Source organism: Rhipicephalus microplus, chromosome 10 (assembly GCF_043290135.1).
Source record: "Rhipicephalus microplus isolate Deutch F79 chromosome 10, USDA_Rmic, whole genome shotgun sequence".
NCBI lineage: Eukaryota > Metazoa > Arthropoda > Arachnida > Ixodida > Ixodidae > Rhipicephalus > Rhipicephalus microplus.
This window is the reverse complement of record NC_134709.1, coordinates 11,111,182-11,129,031: the sequence shown is the minus strand read 5'-3', so window position 1 is coordinate 11,129,031 and position 17,850 is coordinate 11,111,182. Positions and strand designations below refer to the sequence as shown.

At 40.7% G+C, this 17,850-nt stretch overlaps 1 protein-coding gene across 2 annotated transcripts; it reads right to left on the bottom strand.

The window, feature by feature from the left end:
* Positions 1 to 1,167: 1,167 nt before the first annotated feature.
* LOC119181408 (neutral amino acid transporter 9) lies at positions 1,168 to 17,644 on the bottom strand. Of its 2 annotated transcripts, none has more exons than XM_037432637.2 (14): positions 17,251 to 17,644; positions 15,941 to 16,067; positions 14,467 to 14,555; positions 14,345 to 14,408; positions 13,427 to 13,520; positions 11,495 to 11,662; positions 9,603 to 9,641; positions 8,342 to 8,542; positions 7,234 to 7,338; positions 7,030 to 7,136; positions 6,337 to 6,441; positions 6,106 to 6,254; positions 5,189 to 5,278; positions 1,168 to 4,704 (listed from the first exon to the last, which is right to left on the bottom strand). In XM_037432637.2, exons 1-14 carry the CDS (start codon positions 17,361 to 17,363, stop codon positions 4,527 to 4,529), a joined length of 1,629 nt encoding a protein of 542 aa, XP_037288534.2. In that variant the 5' UTR covers positions 17,364 to 17,644; the 3' UTR covers positions 1,168 to 4,526. The 2 variants fall into 2 exon arrangements, with proteins under 2 accessions (XP_037288534.2, XP_075731145.1); XM_075875030.1 differs by having other exon boundaries at positions 15,941 to 16,063.
* Positions 17,645 to 17,850: the final 206 nt, after the last annotated feature.

Genomic DNA, 17,850 nt, shown 5'->3' with positions numbered 1-17,850 from the left:
GCCTGCTCTTCTAGCTTTTGCTGTGACTGTTCTGTGCATTCCACACAAGCCAGGAATTTTTTTCCTCACTATTTCTCTTTCTTTTTATTTCTGTCTGTCCATGCATGTGCGTGTGTGCGCACACGTGTGTGTGCATTTCCATCTATTTTTCTGTCGTGCCGTTTTTCTCTTTTGTCTGTGCAATAAGTTAGCACGCTAGTGTCTCGTTTTGATTCCCCTACCATTCTCTCCTTTATGCGGGATCCTCAACAAAGTTGTTTTACTCACTCACTCTTTCTTCCCTTCTGTTCTACTTTTTTGTTTCTGTTTTTCTACACATCCAGTTATTTCAACCCACACTGGACAAATCGGCACAGCGGGTGAGCTTGCACTGGGCTAACATGTTCTGGCAGCGAAGCAGATAATGGAAAAGGGAACAAAAAAATTGCATTTGTATTATATTTACACGAAATAATAAGTTTTCACTTTTCCTTTTTTCTACCTTTTACTCATTGTTTGCATTTAAATTAATGACTGGCTTCTTGGCCGGCGACTAAGGGGAAGTCGATCCCCCGTAGAGGGTACAAGCCAGAAATAATGAAAAGCAGGCAGGCGAGCATACACTTATAAGGTAGAGGTCATTCATGATGGCAATTTTTGCAAACGCTTAACGGAATAGCAAATAGCATAAAAGCTTCACCGGAACAAGTGAGATGAACATCTGAGATCATATGGTTACACTGCATAAATTGGCCATTCACCAATGAGCAGGCAAGCTGAGTGCAAACAAGAATTTAAGTTCTACATACTCTAAAATATATTGCAGGTTTAGAAATGTCTAGCTCCACCGTGGTGGTCTAGTGGCTATTGTATTCGGCTGCAGGCCCGTAAGTTGCGAGATCGAATCCCGGTTGCGTCGGCTGCATTTTCAATGGAGATGTAGATTCTGCAGGCCTGTGTGCTCAGATTTCGGTGCACGTTAAAGAAACCCAGCTGGTCGAAATATTCAGAGCCCTCCACTACGGCATCTCTCAATCGTATGGTGACTTTGGGACATTAAACCCCACATATCAATCAATGAAATAGACATGTCTATATGAAGTCAACAGGCTCTTAGCCATACTCTAAAAATATGTATTAGAGCAGTACATTGAAGTAGCTCTTCAAATCACACTGTAGATTGACACGTTTATACTGCTTTCGCTGATTTATTGGATGCAGCGACAGTGCAAAATCACTCTTAGCACTTTTGAGCAGAAGGCACAGCAAATCATAAATTCCAGTTACTCGTAAATATTCTCATTTACATAATGTGAAAATGTTACTCTAAATTGGTGCTCAGGAATATCTTTATTTTTTTGTCTGCAAAAATACAGTTTATATACACGTTATAGCCCTTGAAAGAATTTCCTAGATAAACCAGCCCCCACACGGAATCTCATATGTAAACCCAACGTGTGGGACACTCTAGAGCAATGTGAAATAAACAAATCAACAGTAAACACAGCAAATTTGCATATGAACAATAAATGTGCTCCAAGAGTCTCCATTCACTTTCAACAGCACGACTAGGAAGAAGGGCAAGTGCCAGCCAATTCTCTCTGTACAACACTAGCGCATGCAATAAAAAATAATTTCCCAAATGTCAGTAGAAACTTTGCACTTTGCTTATTAAATATACTGCAATTCCTAAAATGGTGTGTAAATAAATCTTGAAGGGCCTCAAGCCGCCTTGAATAATTTTTTTTTAATATTTCAAGTAAATGTGCACATAAGAGTCCAGAATCCTGTCGCGATCAACAATGCAAAACGTAGCGTTGCTACGTGCCATGGGTACCCCACAAATTCCAAAAATTGTGCCCTCATTTCGGCTCTTCTCCGCAGTCCAAGGCACTCGAAGTGACATCAACATTCACGTCTGCTCATCGTCATCAAAAATAACCTGTTTGCACGCAGGTACGTGAGCTTGCCACTCTTCCTTTTTGCATGGTGGAGACGAGCGCTTGGCTAGGAGGAATCACGAGCCAATGAACGGAGCATGGCGAAGGAAAGAGCGAAACAAACGAGGGCCTCATCAATTGCGTGCAACTCTGCTATTATAGCACCATTCCGTAAAATTTTGACGACTATGTGTTCGTCATAGACTCATTTACGTCTGCAACACCACAACTAATCTCAGACCTCGGGGTGGTTTGGGGCCCTTTAACGTCATGGCAAGTTCTAAGGCTTCAAGAAATTACAAAGCAAAGATTCTGTATGGTACCCACAAGAGCACAGCCTCATGGAATATTACACATGTGTCGTCTCCAAACAATGTCAACATTGCATTCTCATCATATAGTGGGATGTCATATTGAAGACGCAACAGGCTTAAGGCACAAGTAGGTAACACCGGCATCACACGGGCACTTTCTATTGCGATCAGCTCCATCCAGATCGGATTTTTTGATCTCGATAAAAGATGGTCCCTGCTACACAGTACAACCCAATTCAAATTGAGTTTAGTGCAGACATCAGCCAACTCGCGATCACAGAGTCAGATTGCAATCATCTTAATTTCGATCGGGCCCGATCGCGATCAAATGCAACCGTGTAGCAGCACCTCATCCGGATTTAGCCTGATCCCGATAGGCACTGATTGAGATCTAAAGATCCTGCATGATGCCGGGATAAAATTCAACATGCAGACATATCTTGCAGAGCCTCGCATGCTCTTATAAAATAAAAAATTTCATGCAGACTGTACATCAATAATAGATAATAATACTAATAGTGAAGTGCACCTCTGATTAAAAACAGGAACGAGTATTTAGCATCCTATACCACACAAAAGGTAACATGAGTAAAACTACTTAATTACTAAAATGATTAAAACTATGTAATTATTAGACATAAAACTATTTAATGTAGCAATAAAACGCCTAAAGTGATGTACATGACAGCTGCCTCAGTATAGTGGTACAGGATTTACAGGAGTATTGATCCTTATTAACAAATTGCATATAATTATACAGGCAGAAATACTGCGAGATGGCAGCAATGTGGATAACCAGTACGCAGTGACTAAATCCATGCTCAGCGAAATCAACAAGATGGCTGCTTGTGTGGCCTTTTGTTCGGTTGTTATACTATCATTATTACACTAAGCACCGACAGGCTTAAAAGGTCGTGCCCGATTGATACTGCGCAGTATTTTTTTTCCTTTAAAAAAACATAAAAAACAAGGCATAAGTGAATGAGCGTGAAGTTTTCAGCAATCCAGCTATATATGACTTTTTTTTTACTTACTCAATCTTAAGAATATATAAAACTACGGAAAAAAATTTAAAAACATCACATACACATTTACATTACTTCTTGATGATGAGTACATATTCTTCAAGGCATTTAGCCTACAACAGTTTAAAAGACTTTGGTGGTGTTAGAAGAAACCTAATAACACTTAATAAGCAAAAACGCTATAACTTTTATAATGCCACAGGGATGATTCAAATGAAAAGAGACAACAATATGTGACCAACATTGAATAAATTTTTGCATGCATATTGTTTACCCACAGCCAATGTGTAAAATAACCTAGGAGTCATTCGTAGAGTTAATTTTCAAAGTTAGGTATAGTAATAGTACTTTTTGTGGGCCTGCAATTTGTGTACTTTGAAATGGCCAGAAAGGTCGCAATAAGTAAATATGTATCAAATGCAAAAAGGTGAGAAATGTTTTTTTTTTCCTTTCTTAGGCATACAACTGTAACCACTAGGAACCTGTTTGTGGGTTTTTGTAAAAGCAGTGTGGGTTTTGTAAAAGCAGTTTTGTAAATGTTTACCTACGGTCTAAATAGCCAAAATTCCTGCATAATATTTCTACGTACCAGTGACTTAGCGCAACAATATTGTGATGATGGCTTCACAGTCGCTCTGTTGTCCAACTGCGTCGCACAAGGCAGTGCACTGGTACATGTCTACATCTAGCAGGCTTGTACAAAACCAGAGCGTTGGTTTTTCGTAACAACCCATCATGCTCAATTCTATACTAGCCTTACGACCCACCACTCGCAGCTGGCTGACGTCATTAGTAACGTAGGCAGACCATCGCTCCGACCACTGTTATAACGTGAAAAGACGTTATAAATCACACGATGCATTGCTACAAAAATACCAATCCAGCATAACTGAAAGGGTAGTGCAAACAGGCACGAAACTGAAGAAAGTGATAGCAACAGGTCTGATAGCATGCCCATGGCCTATAAATATGCATTCATTTTTCACATTGCCTGAGACTATACAACGGTAAATGTGTCCTATGGCTTTCTGTTTGAGAGCTTACACGTCCTGCTTACTTTCAGTGAGCACTTGCTGCTTCGGCCAGCATGGCCCGACCTTCTCTGCAGGTGAGCTAAAATCATAATGAGCCAACGCCTATCCCTCTATATTGTTTCATAAGTTAGTTATGCACAAACAAACAGGCTTGGCAATGTACTCATCTGAGACAAATCACCAAACATGCATTACAACACATGGCGAAAGTGTTACCTGTACAATACCCTGTGCCTATTCGAAGTACTGCAGCAAGAACTGCGAGATAAAATTTGCTACACCCATTAAAATAATGAACCCATGTACCAGGACCGTGCCAGGGGTCAGCTTGTAACACCACCGCAGTGCAACCATGTAAATAATGCAGGGCAGAGAAAATATGTACACCAGACCAGACAGGGCGCCACAGTACCTGAAACATAAACAGCGTCCTGCTTAGACTATTTCGAGAAAGGCAGCACAATAACAATTTTAATGAGGTCTTGAAATGAGGAGATTGTAGTAGTCAGTATAGCAAGATTATTGTTTTTTACTATCATTTTTTTACTGTTAAATAAAAATCCTATTCCTAAATACTGTTCAAGACACTGCTGGGCCTCAGAGCTGCCTGAATAATTATGACCGCTTTTTGACAGCCAGTCTCGGTTCCACTTCAAATAGTTATACTGCACTATCTGACCATTACACCCTTGTCACTCTTTAGCATTATGGATCAATAACACAAACTTAACTTGTTAGCCAACTACCAATGCAAATGCTAGTTTGACAGTGTTTCGTAATCAGTAAATGTCACTTTTTAAATGTGATCAGAAAATTTCACAACTCATGCACCCGTTATTATAAGATATCTATGCAGGATATCATTGAATAACTATGTAGAAGGTCAGATGACTTACCTTAAAATGGTGCCGATTTGAGGCAAAAATATGGCAAAAAGAACACACATTGTCACCACCACTGCATTGACGGTAACCACCTGCTTAAACCTGAAATGAAAGTGTTCAGCATGTTAGCTCCTTTCACATAGGCACTATGGCCAACTGTGCTGTGGTTGGAACATATGCACAAAAGGCATTTCTAAGACATTGCAGAACAACGTTGATGCAGCCCGCTGCTACAGTCAGCAGAGGCATAGCTAGTAGTAAAGCAGCAGCTTTTGAATGACAATTATAAAAAAAATTGTCTATAAAGCTTATTGTATGGCCAGATGGTTTTTTTTTGTCATAATGCAATGCTGTGGATGCACTGTTAGGATGTAATTCTTTCATGTATGTGCTTAAAAATGAATTTACAGCATAAATTGAAATAAGGTATTTAAATTATCTCTAATTGACTTCTTTGTCAAATATGACTTGTTCTGTATTATGATGATCTCTGTGCAAGTTCAAGTTGAAGTTCTTTGATGCTTTATCAAGGACCTCAAAGCAAGTTACTACTTCCAAGTTGTGCAAATAGGTGACCAACCAAACATTGACCTTCTAGTGTCATTTAACCGGTATTTCTGTTTTAGTGAATTTTGTTCACCCATAATCCATTTGTAACTTCATTTAATTTTGATTTACCTTAAGTCACCAGCAGAGTGACTATGCAAGCGAAAGAAAAAAGATAAGCCAGCCATGGGGTGAACAACATAACTTCAGTATTACAGCATTGGCAAGATAGTAATACCTTTAATATAAATGAGGCAGACGTTCAAGCAAAAGCTGTATGCACTAAGGCAGAGGGCTTCAGAAATGCCTCATGTTCAAAAATTTTTCATCTCTTGCACGCAAAGAGAAATGCGTGCAAGAACACGCATACTAATCATACTTACCCTGGATACACAGTACGGTAGACCCAGTGCATAAACTGCACTCTCAGGAGATACGTAATCATGGGGAACAACGTTATGTATTGCACCAGGAGAAAAATACGTGTCACGAATGCCATCACGTCATGGTTGGCAAAGTTATTGAGCAAGTTCTGTGCGAAGAAACAGAAACAGGGTCAGTGAACAGCAAGACTCTTCACATTGTTCCAAGAAACGCATATGCAACACACTTACATCTTCGATGCAGCTTTTTGCCATTGGAAAGGTGATGTAAAAGGGAATGCCCACAAGCAGGTACGTAGTTATGACAAGGCCAAAGGCAATCGAGAGGTCCCTTTTCTATACAATGTACATAGACAAAAGACTTCTTTAGGAGTAGGCTCTAATTACAGCTTGTTTAAGATGTCTTCATGTATGCATGCATGGTGCACCAAAGAGAGCTGACATAGTTAAAGCATTTGAAACAATGCTGCTGTGATGATCTACACATAAGATCAACATGAAAATCAGATGTTCGATCATGATATCTATGTAGCTTCATCGTCATGAAATGATGGTTTAAATAAAACTTTCCTTCCCATCCTAGGCCAAAAAAAACGTGGACACCCAAAATAACAGCTGAACTGATTTCAGATAAGTTTTGATAACAACAATGATTTATTTTGCCTCCATTCCTCAATTCACTACTACATTAGATTGCACGGCATTTCACCCCCCTCCCCTCTACTCACATGAAAATGAGAAAGCCATGCCTCTGTCAGCAATGTCTTGTTTGAAACATTGTTTGGTTCTGACAGCTAGCTGAAGCAGTGCAAAATGGAAATATGGCCTTACAGAAAAATAGTGATATGCTTAGAACACACAGATATCGTATACAGATGGCACATCTATGACAAGCCATGGAACAAATAGCAGAACTATTCTCACATTGTTTTCTGGCCTCTTCTGGTTGCGCATCATGGAGATGATGCAGTTGTGTATAAAAAAGGAAAGGCACAGGACTCCAGTCAGTGCTGGAAATGTGGTTTTGAACACTAGAAGAAAAAAACAGACAATTCGCTCGATGATTCTTGTCGTAGTCTTATACTATTATATAAACTATATGAGACTAAAATGTTTTTAAGAGCTTACATGGAGTGTAGAAGAGGTTTGTCTTGTCCACAAAGTTTATGTTGACTCCCCAGTTGGCAGACTTGATAAAAATGTAGATCAGTAAGTAGAACACAGATATAGTTCCTGTAGAAAGGATCTCATCAAGAGCCATATACAACAAGTTGCGAGCTGCAGCCAAGCACAAATGAAGGTAATATTCTTAACTTGAGTCTCTTTGCGAGTGAATCAAATAGTCGCGGCACTGGCCACAAAATAAATATACCACAACTTCTTTCACACAGAGTAAAACAGGCAGAAGATTAGAAAAAGATGAAAGCTTGAAGTTTAAGGAGCGAAAAACTCTAACACAGGGTGTCGCTGAAGCCAACATTCAACCAGCGAATTCGTTTTCTTCAAACTGCAACACCGAGTTGCAGCTTTGATGAAGAGAAGTCTGCTAACTGAACGTTGGCTCCAGCAATGCTTTGTGTTGATGAATTCGGAAGCGTAGCATAGCTATTCTAACTTTCTTACCTATGACTGTCAGTTGGAAACTTCTGTATAGATCCTTACTTTTTCATGTCTTTTACTACTAGGTTACTGTACAACCTATCATGACTACTCTGCTGGTCTATCTGTGGCTTGGAATGGCCTTCTAGAATGCCTGTCCATTGATTTCTGGAATCGCTAATAGTCCGTTATGTGAAGTCTACAGGTGCAGCTAGACAATCGTGCACCTTCTCGGTGAGTGCACCCACTTCTAACTCTGAAAGAGCAGCTCTCTCAGCTGTGCTAGGTCACCTAGACAACCAGCCTCTCACAGCGAACAAAATTCCAGGGCAGTAGCCGCTCAGAGGGCATTATTGCTGTCTCTTCGAGAAACGGGACTGTACGACAAATTGTAAGTGTTTGCAGACAATGATGCTAATAGTGCTTGGACAGTGTTGTAGTCATGACTTGGTTGTGTATTCACAGACTCTCTTTCTTCTTTTTCATTCTTTTACAACCCCTTTCCCCTTCTCAAGTACAAGCTAGTAAACTGGAAACTTCCTCGGTTAAACACTGTCTTTTCAATCTCTCTCTAGTAATATCCTGCTCTGAGCTACTGCTGAGAAGGAGATTGCCTTGTTAGCCTATGGGCACTTACCTAAGGAGGTAAACTTGAAGAAGAAAGATGGAGATTTCAAATTGATGACTGGAAACATCAGGAAGACCAGAACAATGGGCATTGTGTACTTGCTCTCCAGAACGTCAAGAATCTTGTCATTTGTGGTGTTTGTTGCATTCGAGAACAGTGAGACGTCAAATTCATAAGGGTCACTAAAGCTTTTGGCACACAGTAGGGATGCTTCACGGAACCCCGAAAAGAAACAAGAAAAATATGCTGTAATTAAAATCCAGTGTATTTCTTTACTCTAATCAACATGTATTTAGCTTGCTAAGGTTTTTAAGGGCACTGCACAACAGGCAAAGTGAGCAAGCGAGTTTGATTCAATGTTTGTAGCTACTTTAAAAAAAGAAAAGTTGGATCAGAAAACAGAGTACCACAAAATGGCAGATCATCAACAAATAGAGCTAGAAAAAATTATTTATGAAGTTATTCAGCAAATAAATTCAACCAAAGATGCAGATACTGCAGTACCACAAGTACAAATTAATAAAAAGTAGTACCTTGCAGACAACAGGAAGAAACAAATTAGACAAGCATGGTACGAAGAAATTACTGCCCTGATTTATACAGATAACTGCTGTGAAAATAACTGTTTGCTGCATGCTACACAACCTGAGGACATAATAAACATTACCAGCGGCTTAGGACATGGTGCTGGTGAATGCTACAGGGTACATATATAAAATGATAAAAGATGGGTATATGTAGTATTCAGCGTGTAAGTATACAGTAAAAGAATACAGCCGTACAAAAATAAATTCAAATTAAATACTTGCTGGGTGGTAATTGCAATGCACTTGTCAACACATCAAAATGTCATAAAAGCTAGGATGACCTCTGTTCACCTCTTTATCAATTGAATCTGCTACAATGAATTTATAATAGAATATACAAGGAACATAGCCTGACCTAATGTTTTAACCATTGATCTGTCACCGATATGTGCAAGAGGGGAATTTCATATCAGAATACTGCTGTGGACTCTCAGTAAACAGAACACTCTGAAAAATAACTGCTTTTTAAATGGAACAGCTGCCTCTGATATGTTTCGTTCAATCCTTGTATCCTAGCTGGACCCCTGTTCATTTCTCAGTAATGGAACTCCTGTTAAACGAAACATATTTTCCTCGTCCTTTGAGATGTTGTTTAATGAGAGACTGTTGTATTAGCGTGCTCTCTGAAGATTCTCCTCAAACACCCAAAAATAAATAAAAGAAAGCAAACAGCTGAGACCTACCGCTTTGGTCATCAGGTCCAATAATCCCAGCAATGTGGTCTGGGAAAAAAAAAAGTAGCACTGTCACAACTACCACTTCAGCAAGTTTTCATTGTGCAAGCCTCAATTCACCATATTGTCATTTATTACTCGGATATAAAATGAAAGACCACAGGCTATTACGAAATGTGCAAATGAACAACTAATTTGATTATATCAGCCACTTTTTTCCAACCGCATATACAGGTTAATTACCGTATGTTGGCCTTAGTACTATTAGCCAAGAGTTCACTTTAATGGTGGACTGTCCTGCACATCAGTCAGGTAAGCGTCAGAGAAGTGAATGCAGTGTGATAGTAAAGAGAATTCATGAAGGAAAGAAGGGCAAATTCAAGGACTGGTTTTCTTTGTTAAGCACATTGTTGATGAGAACTGGCAGAAATTTATGCCAAGGAAAGCGCAGGGGAGTTTATTAGAAGTAATTGTAATTTAATTGTTAAAAATGAAAAGTGAATGAAAAGATGACTTGCCGTGGGCAGGGACCGAACCTGCGACCTTTGAGTAACGCGTCGGTCACATGTTCGGTTTCTGCCCACGGCAAGTTATCCTTTCGTGCACTTTTCTTTCTTCACAATTACATTACAGTTAGTACTTCTAATAAACTCCCCTATGCTTTCCTTGGCATAATTGCCAGTCAGTTCTCACTAATATTCTTTCTGAAGTGACTGAACGCTCAGATAACAGGAGGCAAGATGAGAAAGAAGAATATGCTTTTCAACATGAGGAAGCAATATTGTTACTAGTTCACAAATTCACACATCTCTTAAAACAGGGGCAGGCACTGATGATGAGTTCCTATAAACACTCTACATACCATGTAAGGTTAGCGACGAATACGGTATGGTGACTGTTCGATGGTCGGGGTATTATTCATTCCATTCAAGAAACTCATTTTCTGCAATGGCCACAGAAGCATACGGTGATAATTTTTTGCACGAAGGTTACGTGGAAATGTAGTGCGCTGTTTACAGTACACTGCATGGACATAATTTTATTAATGCATAATGAAAATTATGGTGTGCTAATGCCCCTTTTCCCAATTTGAGTTTCCAGGAAGCAAGCAATAGGACCATGCTACCTTTCAATTTCAACATAGCTAGGCCTGAAGTTTAGCCTGGTTTTTTTGCCTTTAACTGCCTTTAACTAGCCTGTCGAACCTGCATATATTGATCTTGCTAAAACAAGGGAATCAGTGTGGTATATTGCTCGATTTGATATAAAGCTTTTAAAAGAAATTTCTGTATTTTCAATGTTAATTTTAGTGGGCAAGTTGGCTTCACAAAGCTGCTTCGAAATAATGCAAGGAAGGCGACCAAAAGCCGCACATGCAGTTTTTTTTTTATTTTGTTTTTGCAGAGATTGTAGTTGGTGGAAGGTGTTATAGGCAGATGTGGGTAGTAGGTGAGAAAAATCAGGATCAATACGGCCTTTCTAACCCCCCCCTCCCCGCCCACTTTCCTTAATTCATGCAAGAAAGTTGTCTTCCATGAAAAAGAGCCATTTCTACAGAGGGTCAGTTAAGTTCTTGGGATGTAAACTTGGCTTGTATTAGCGCGATACATCTTCATGGATGACCAACTCGCCCAAGCTACGACACTTCTTCAGCCATTTAGTGCTGTCTGATGTTCGGTATATCACTGCACATTTTTTTTCGACGTAGCTGTAAACTTTCCTGTGCGTCCACATAGAAGCATTGTCGTGTTTGAAAATCACTCGATGAAAAGGATATTTCGTTTTAGCAAAGTTCTATGTAGTTGGGTTTGATTGTACACACAAGTCACTCTAGAAAGCAATCATATTGTCCACATTCATGCCTCAAGTGGTCCCTTCAGTGTTCGCATGAGAGCACTGACCATAAACGAACACGCTGGTGTTGGACAGGAAAGTAGACATGAGCACCCAGAAGACAACAGTGGCCCCGACGAGAGGCAGCATGGAGAACACAATGGCAAGCCGCTCGCCCCACTCGCCCAAAAAGTGGCGGCACACGTCCGAGAACTCCAGCGGTTCGCCTTTGAGGCCTTGAAAAGAAAATGACGCAGCACATTAGATGCAGTCCTATTTAATAGCTGTCCTCATCATTAATGAGAACAGGCAATTATTGTCTGTTCATTCTCATTAATATTGTGTCTAACAAAGAACAACAAGTCCTTAAATGTTGACTACCGACCTAATAGTGGTCATTTCAAATAGTGTAAACAATACATAGGCGAGCCGTAGGCTTGGAAAGTCGCGACTTAACTTAGCCCTTCGGCGAAGATAAGAACTACATTTACATGTAGGTGACAGCCAATTTTCACTGGGGACCACTAGGCAACTCGTGGAACAAATGGTGGAGACGGCACAGAGCTTGTTTCTCTTTCTTGATTATTACTGTTGTTCATTTGTTGCGTCATCATAACTGAAGTGTTAACATGGGCAATACTGAGCAACTTTAAACACAGGTGCAGAAATTAAAAAGCTTTGGTCTATAGCAATTCAACAACATCATCAATGTCTAACAAAATCTTATAGTGCACTCATATTTGGCTGTAAAGACCATAGATGCAATAAAGCAATCATTAAAGGACCCCTAAACTACCACTGTTAAAAGTTTTAACATTACAAGTAAACGTGCACATCGGATTCAGAATTCTGTCACAATCAACAATGCCAAACGGAGCAGGGCCATGTGCCACAGACAACTTGCAAATTACAAGAAACACACCATTCTCCTTTTTGAAACTTCCTTAATCCCCAGTGTTGGCCATGATGTAAATATTAGTGTCTGATCATCTACAAAAAGAGCGTGTTTGTCTTCCAGCAGGTACATGTGTTTGCTGCTTTAACTCGAACCTCATTATAACAAAGTTTCATTTTATACGAAAACAAGTTCGTTATATCCAAAAATTCGTTATGAAAATTTATTCCTAACACTTTATTTATTGAGACTACTTTTCATTTACTTTGTTCTAACCGGTTATATCGAGGTTTGAGTGTAGTTCCTTGCATGGCGAGGAAGAGCACTCGCCCGGGAAGAGAGATGAGCCAACGAATGGAGGACAGCATACGAAAAAGTGAAACGAGTGCGAGCCTCTTTTTCATCATCGAGCACGTGTAGCTCTACTTTTACAGCCCCATTTTGAAAAATTCTCACAGCTATGCATTTGTCGAAGATTCGTGCACAACTGCAACACCATAACTAATAAACGGGAAAGAAGGATGCAGCGCCATGGTCTGTGTCCATTCTTGTCCTGTCTTTCTAACGCTGTTTTTCCACTCATAACCACTACTAAATTTCAACCACTGGGCGGTTTAAGAGCGCTTCAAGCTTATCTTGCTATTGTCTGGGTGTAATGAGTAATCTTAAGGAACACAGTCAAAAATTTCTCCTGCAAAAGGCATTACTTATAACGAGGTGCAACTCTAATAGCTTTATATTTTGAAATAGCAAACAATGTGAGAAAACATATGAGTTGATACTGTGGTTGATATCTTTAGCACTGTGCTTTACAACCTAGGCAGGGCAAATAGTGTGAAGTGATGAACAAATAGTGTGAAGCAAGTGCGTGTTACAGACACAAAGCGAACATGAGGAGGAGGATAAACAGTCGGCAACAGTGGAGTACCAGGGCAGAGTGATAAGATATGCAAAGTGACACAAATAGGGCAGGTGTGACTGGCAAGCAACAATGCAACAGGTCAAGTGGATAGTCTTACGCGGTATCATTATTGTGAAGATTACCCAGTAATAGTGGTAATAATGCTCAACGCAGTAGTCAGATGCACCCAAAATGGAGTCTCACCTGTGAGGCTAGGACTACTGAGTATCCTGTATGCAGTGTACAAACAGAGGAGTCCTATGGCTAGAATGAGCATGATGCCTCCGGCAAAGCCAGCCTGCACAAAAGAACACTTTGTGTTGTTATAACGATTACTGATGTACAAGCAATACTGCAACACTGCGGCGTTATTAGGTTTTAGAGCCCCGCAACGGTGGTCTAGTGGCTAAGGTACTCGGCTGCTGACCCGCAAGTCGTGGGATCGAATCCCGGCTGGGGCGGCTGCATTTCCGATTTAAGCGGAAATGTTGTAGTCCCGTGTACTCAGATTTGGGTGCACGTTAAAGAACCCCAGGTGGTCTAAATTTTTGGAGCCCTCCACTACGGCGCCTCTCATAATCATATGGTGGTTTTGGGACGTTAAACCCCACATATCAATCAATTATTAGGTTTTAGAGTTCACATGATCGTTCACATTATAGCAGTAATTGATTTTTATAAGACTTTTAATAATAATAATATAATTTCTGGGCTTTTATGTGTCAACACTGCTATATAACAATGATGCATGCCAAGCAATTTTGCCCACCTGGTATGGGGTTTTTTAACATGCACCGACATCGCATTGTACAATAGCCTCAAGCATTTCACCTTCATCGAAGTGAAACTACCGTGGCTGGGATCAGACCCGAGTCTTTCAGGTCAGCAGCCAGTCATGACCGTTGGGCTACCGTAACTATGAATGAGCATAGGGCTAGACTACAAGATGATTTAATTGTCGACTGTACAAAAATTTCACCTTACCTCATAAACGTATGGCACATACCATGTATTCTATTCAAGCAATTTCGGCAAAGCTTTAGGACTGCTATCGCAACTTCTAGCTGCCATGGCAGGTGAGTCGCAGGCCTAGAACAGCTAAGTGCAAGAAGGAAGGTGTACCTGCGACATAGCCCATGGCATGCTGAGCAGCGAAGTACCCATCATGGTGTTCCATATGGCAAAGCTGCAATGAAAGCACCGCGTCAGCACGCTGCTCTTTCACACAGATTGATAGCACCAACATTGTCACAAAGCTGCTCTGTTCACCCTCTGCAGATGGCTTGAAGAAAGGTAACGACAAGTACGCTGGAACCACGTGGTCGGGTATGCACTGCACGAAAGAAAGGGGCAAGATCATCAAACGTCAGCAGCAGTAAATGAGCAGAATAAAAAAAGAAACAATCTGTTAAGTTTATGGTATGGCCTAAACATGCACAAGCACTACCTACTGCGTCACAGCCTCCAAAAAATTGATGGAGCATGGGGAAGAAATGCACAATTATGCATAATCTACCATCAAGTACCAGAATGTCTAGAATTACATCCTGTAAAAGTGCTACTGGGTGTACTTTTTGTCGAATATACGCAATTACATTACGATTACTTCTAATGACATCTCCTATACTTCCCTTGGCATGTTTGCCCATCAGTTCTCATTAATATTGTGTCTAACAAAGAAAACAAGTCCTTAAATTTACCCTCTGTTTCTACACTATTAAAACAAGCGGTTGAACAATAGAAGCCAATGCTATGGTTGTTGCAATATACTATGTGTTAGTGCATCCATACGCGTAATGTAAAGAGTAACATGGCATGAGACAAAAGGAGCTTCAAGGTGCTACGGAGGATCAAGGACTGACTGGTAACCGTGGTTCAATACTTGACACTCTGGAGTTATGACAGATGCTGTAGCAGAAAAACTCAGTTTGGCCCCTTCGAGTTTACAGGCTTGCAATTCACACTGGTGTTTAACAATCTGTCCGTCAGCATGTAGCGACTGTGACATGGAATCGATATCGCAGCATCATATGTCAAGAAATAGAAAGCTATAGCGACAACAACTTAAGTAGATATGGTGGTTCATGATTGAAGAGCAATACAAGACACAAAGCACAGAAAAAAAAATACACAGAACAAATGATACTGCAGACGAAAGTTAAGTTGATGAAGACAATGGGCAAATTAGAGGCACGTGTTCTGAAATATATCTATACACACATTTGTTATGTTTGCTACATGTAGTACAATGTCTGGTTTTAACTATACTAACATATTTTCTTTCAATGTTCAGACACTGAAATGTCTGCTTTTGTGTCATATCAGAGCAGTGTATAATATGAAAATGTGATGATATCTGCACTACCTAACAAACACTTATCTGCCTGACGAAAGAATTCATTATTGTGAAACACATGATAAAGATAGTTACGTAGGGCTTAGTGTTGCAAGAGCAACTAAAGCTATCGCCAGCAGCATTGTGATAAGCTGATAAAGAACAACCTTTACGCCATCTACCTGTGTTGTTTCTGTCGTGTTGCAGTGAGATGTCATTTTGGGTGCTTTCACCTAATCTGATTGTTTAAACCAATAAGCGACAGGTGGGACTTGGCAGCTGGCTCTGCTTGTTCCAATGTTTTCTGCTTATATATATATGCTGCTTTCGCTACAATTCTCAGCATACTAATCCACTAACTACTAACTAGCAGTAGGTATTACCAGCATCTGTAGTGATGGATCCACCAGCTTGTTGTAGTAGCGGTACCGGCTGTAAGTTGCTGCCATGTTTGCATCAGAGTCGTGTACTATGCGACCATGTTCGCCGACGGGGTAGTGGAATGGCTTCCTTAAAGAGAAACAGTAGCAGCAGAGATGTTCTCATCAAAACAACATGCTTCTCGCTCTTGACTGAACAACTGTGCAGTACGCTGTCATGCCACATTTTCTAAGCAGCAGCAAAGCCAGAAACTGCATGTGCTGTATTAGGATGACCATAAAAGATGTAGTTATGTTTTTTCATTACTCTCAAGGCCCTTAATTTCCTGCATTTCACACGCCCAGGATCATGGGATTATATTAACTGAAAGTAGCACTAAAATAGATAGCCACAAAAATATGTCACCCATTTCACACAGATAAGTTTTCTCTCAATTTTTCTTGATCATCTTTTTTTTTTTCATTTTGAAGAAAAATAAAGACCTTATTTCTTCAGTAACATTCCAGAAACAGTGGCAGGAGCTAAAGGCACCAAGGCGACACTGATTCCAAATATGAGATGCATCTACATGGACTAAACGTATATCTTGTAAGAGAAATAGCTCAATTATTGTTATTTCGTATTAAGAAAAGCTCCTATAAGTTTACAAGGCGGACGTACATCTGCAGAGCCAGACTATAATACTTAGATTAACTTTCAACATGCGCATACGAGAACATTGTGAAGGACACACCGTGTTAGAGATCTGGCACACACTGACGAAGATAAGGCCTGTTTCGCCACATGGACGCTCGCTCAGTTATTTTCCGACCTCGAACAAAGGAGTTTATCTTACGCAAATCATCTGGAATGCGACGCGCACAGCGATATATAGATCACACGGTCAGCGCTTTCATGCAAACTTAACTGTATTCGTGCTGGCCTATCAACTGTGACGCGCACCTATTGGGAAGAAATGATCGAGAATCCCGCGCATAAACGTCTCTTTCTTTCGTTTGCCTCGTGAACGATGCGATGACAGAGATGTTCTGGCACTCGATCGGCGATCGCTGCCAGCAACCACGTCGTAGCCGAAACTTGCGTACGCCAGCGCATCAACAAACAAATCACTAACATTGGCAAATGCGAAAAACAGCACAAACGAAAGAACACGCACGACGAGCGCTGGTTCTGTGTGAGCACTCGTCGTGCGTGTTCTTTCGCTTGTGCTGCGTCTCCTTCTGTGCAGTTTTTTTTTTTTTTTTCGCATTTACAAATGCGTGATCCCAACGAATCACACGTCCGAAAATCACAAACACATGGCGAGGCTGACCTAGAGGATTGACTGGAGAAGCTCTCGCTCACAGCGGCCGAACTGCAACCCAATTCACTTTCATTCCTGTTGATCGCACTCGACAGCAGCGGGGACTTCTCACTCGGCTCCATAGTTCACCGTAGTCGCTCGTCACAAGTTCACGTAGTCGACGCACAAGCACCGACGGTGTGACATGGCGTGCCAGTACACGGCCGAGGTTGATTCATACGCCTCCCGCGCGGCGAGCGCCTCGTTTCAGCAGAAGCGAAACCCGAGATGAGCGTCGCGAGGCGATAGCGCGGGATTTCGAGACAACGGCGTCCGATGGAGCCGATACGAACACAAAAGTTTTTCAGCGAATGACGTCACTTTGATGACGATAAAGGAACGACCGTAGAGTTCCACTTTCGCTTTCTGATAAGAGGCCAGCTACAGGGGCGCTCCCCGTGTTTAGCAATGATTCAATTACCTCGAAATGAGAACTTCAACATACCTTGTCTAATGTTTCGAATAAACTACTGTAAAATAATTTACCAAGCATTTATTAAAGAATTTGCTCGAACAGTTAAGTCAGTGCAAGTATTTAGATATGTAGAGAGATAAAGGCAAAATAAACAA

Excerpts from the sequence above, each read along its gene's own strand:
- LOC119181408 (XM_037432637.2), bottom strand. The coding sequence starts at position 17,363 with ATGGAGCCGAGTGAGAAGTCCCCGCTGCTGTCGAGTGCGATCAACAGG. Across the intron at positions 11,663-13,426 it reads CAGTAGTCCTAGCCTCACAG|GCCTCAAAGGCGAACCGCTG; the intron begins GTGAGACTCCAT and ends TTTCTTTTCAAG. Across the intron at positions 6,442-7,029 it reads AGAAGAGGCCAGAAAACAAT|AAAAGGGACCTCTCGATTGC; the intron begins GTGAGAATAGTT and ends TACATTGTATAG.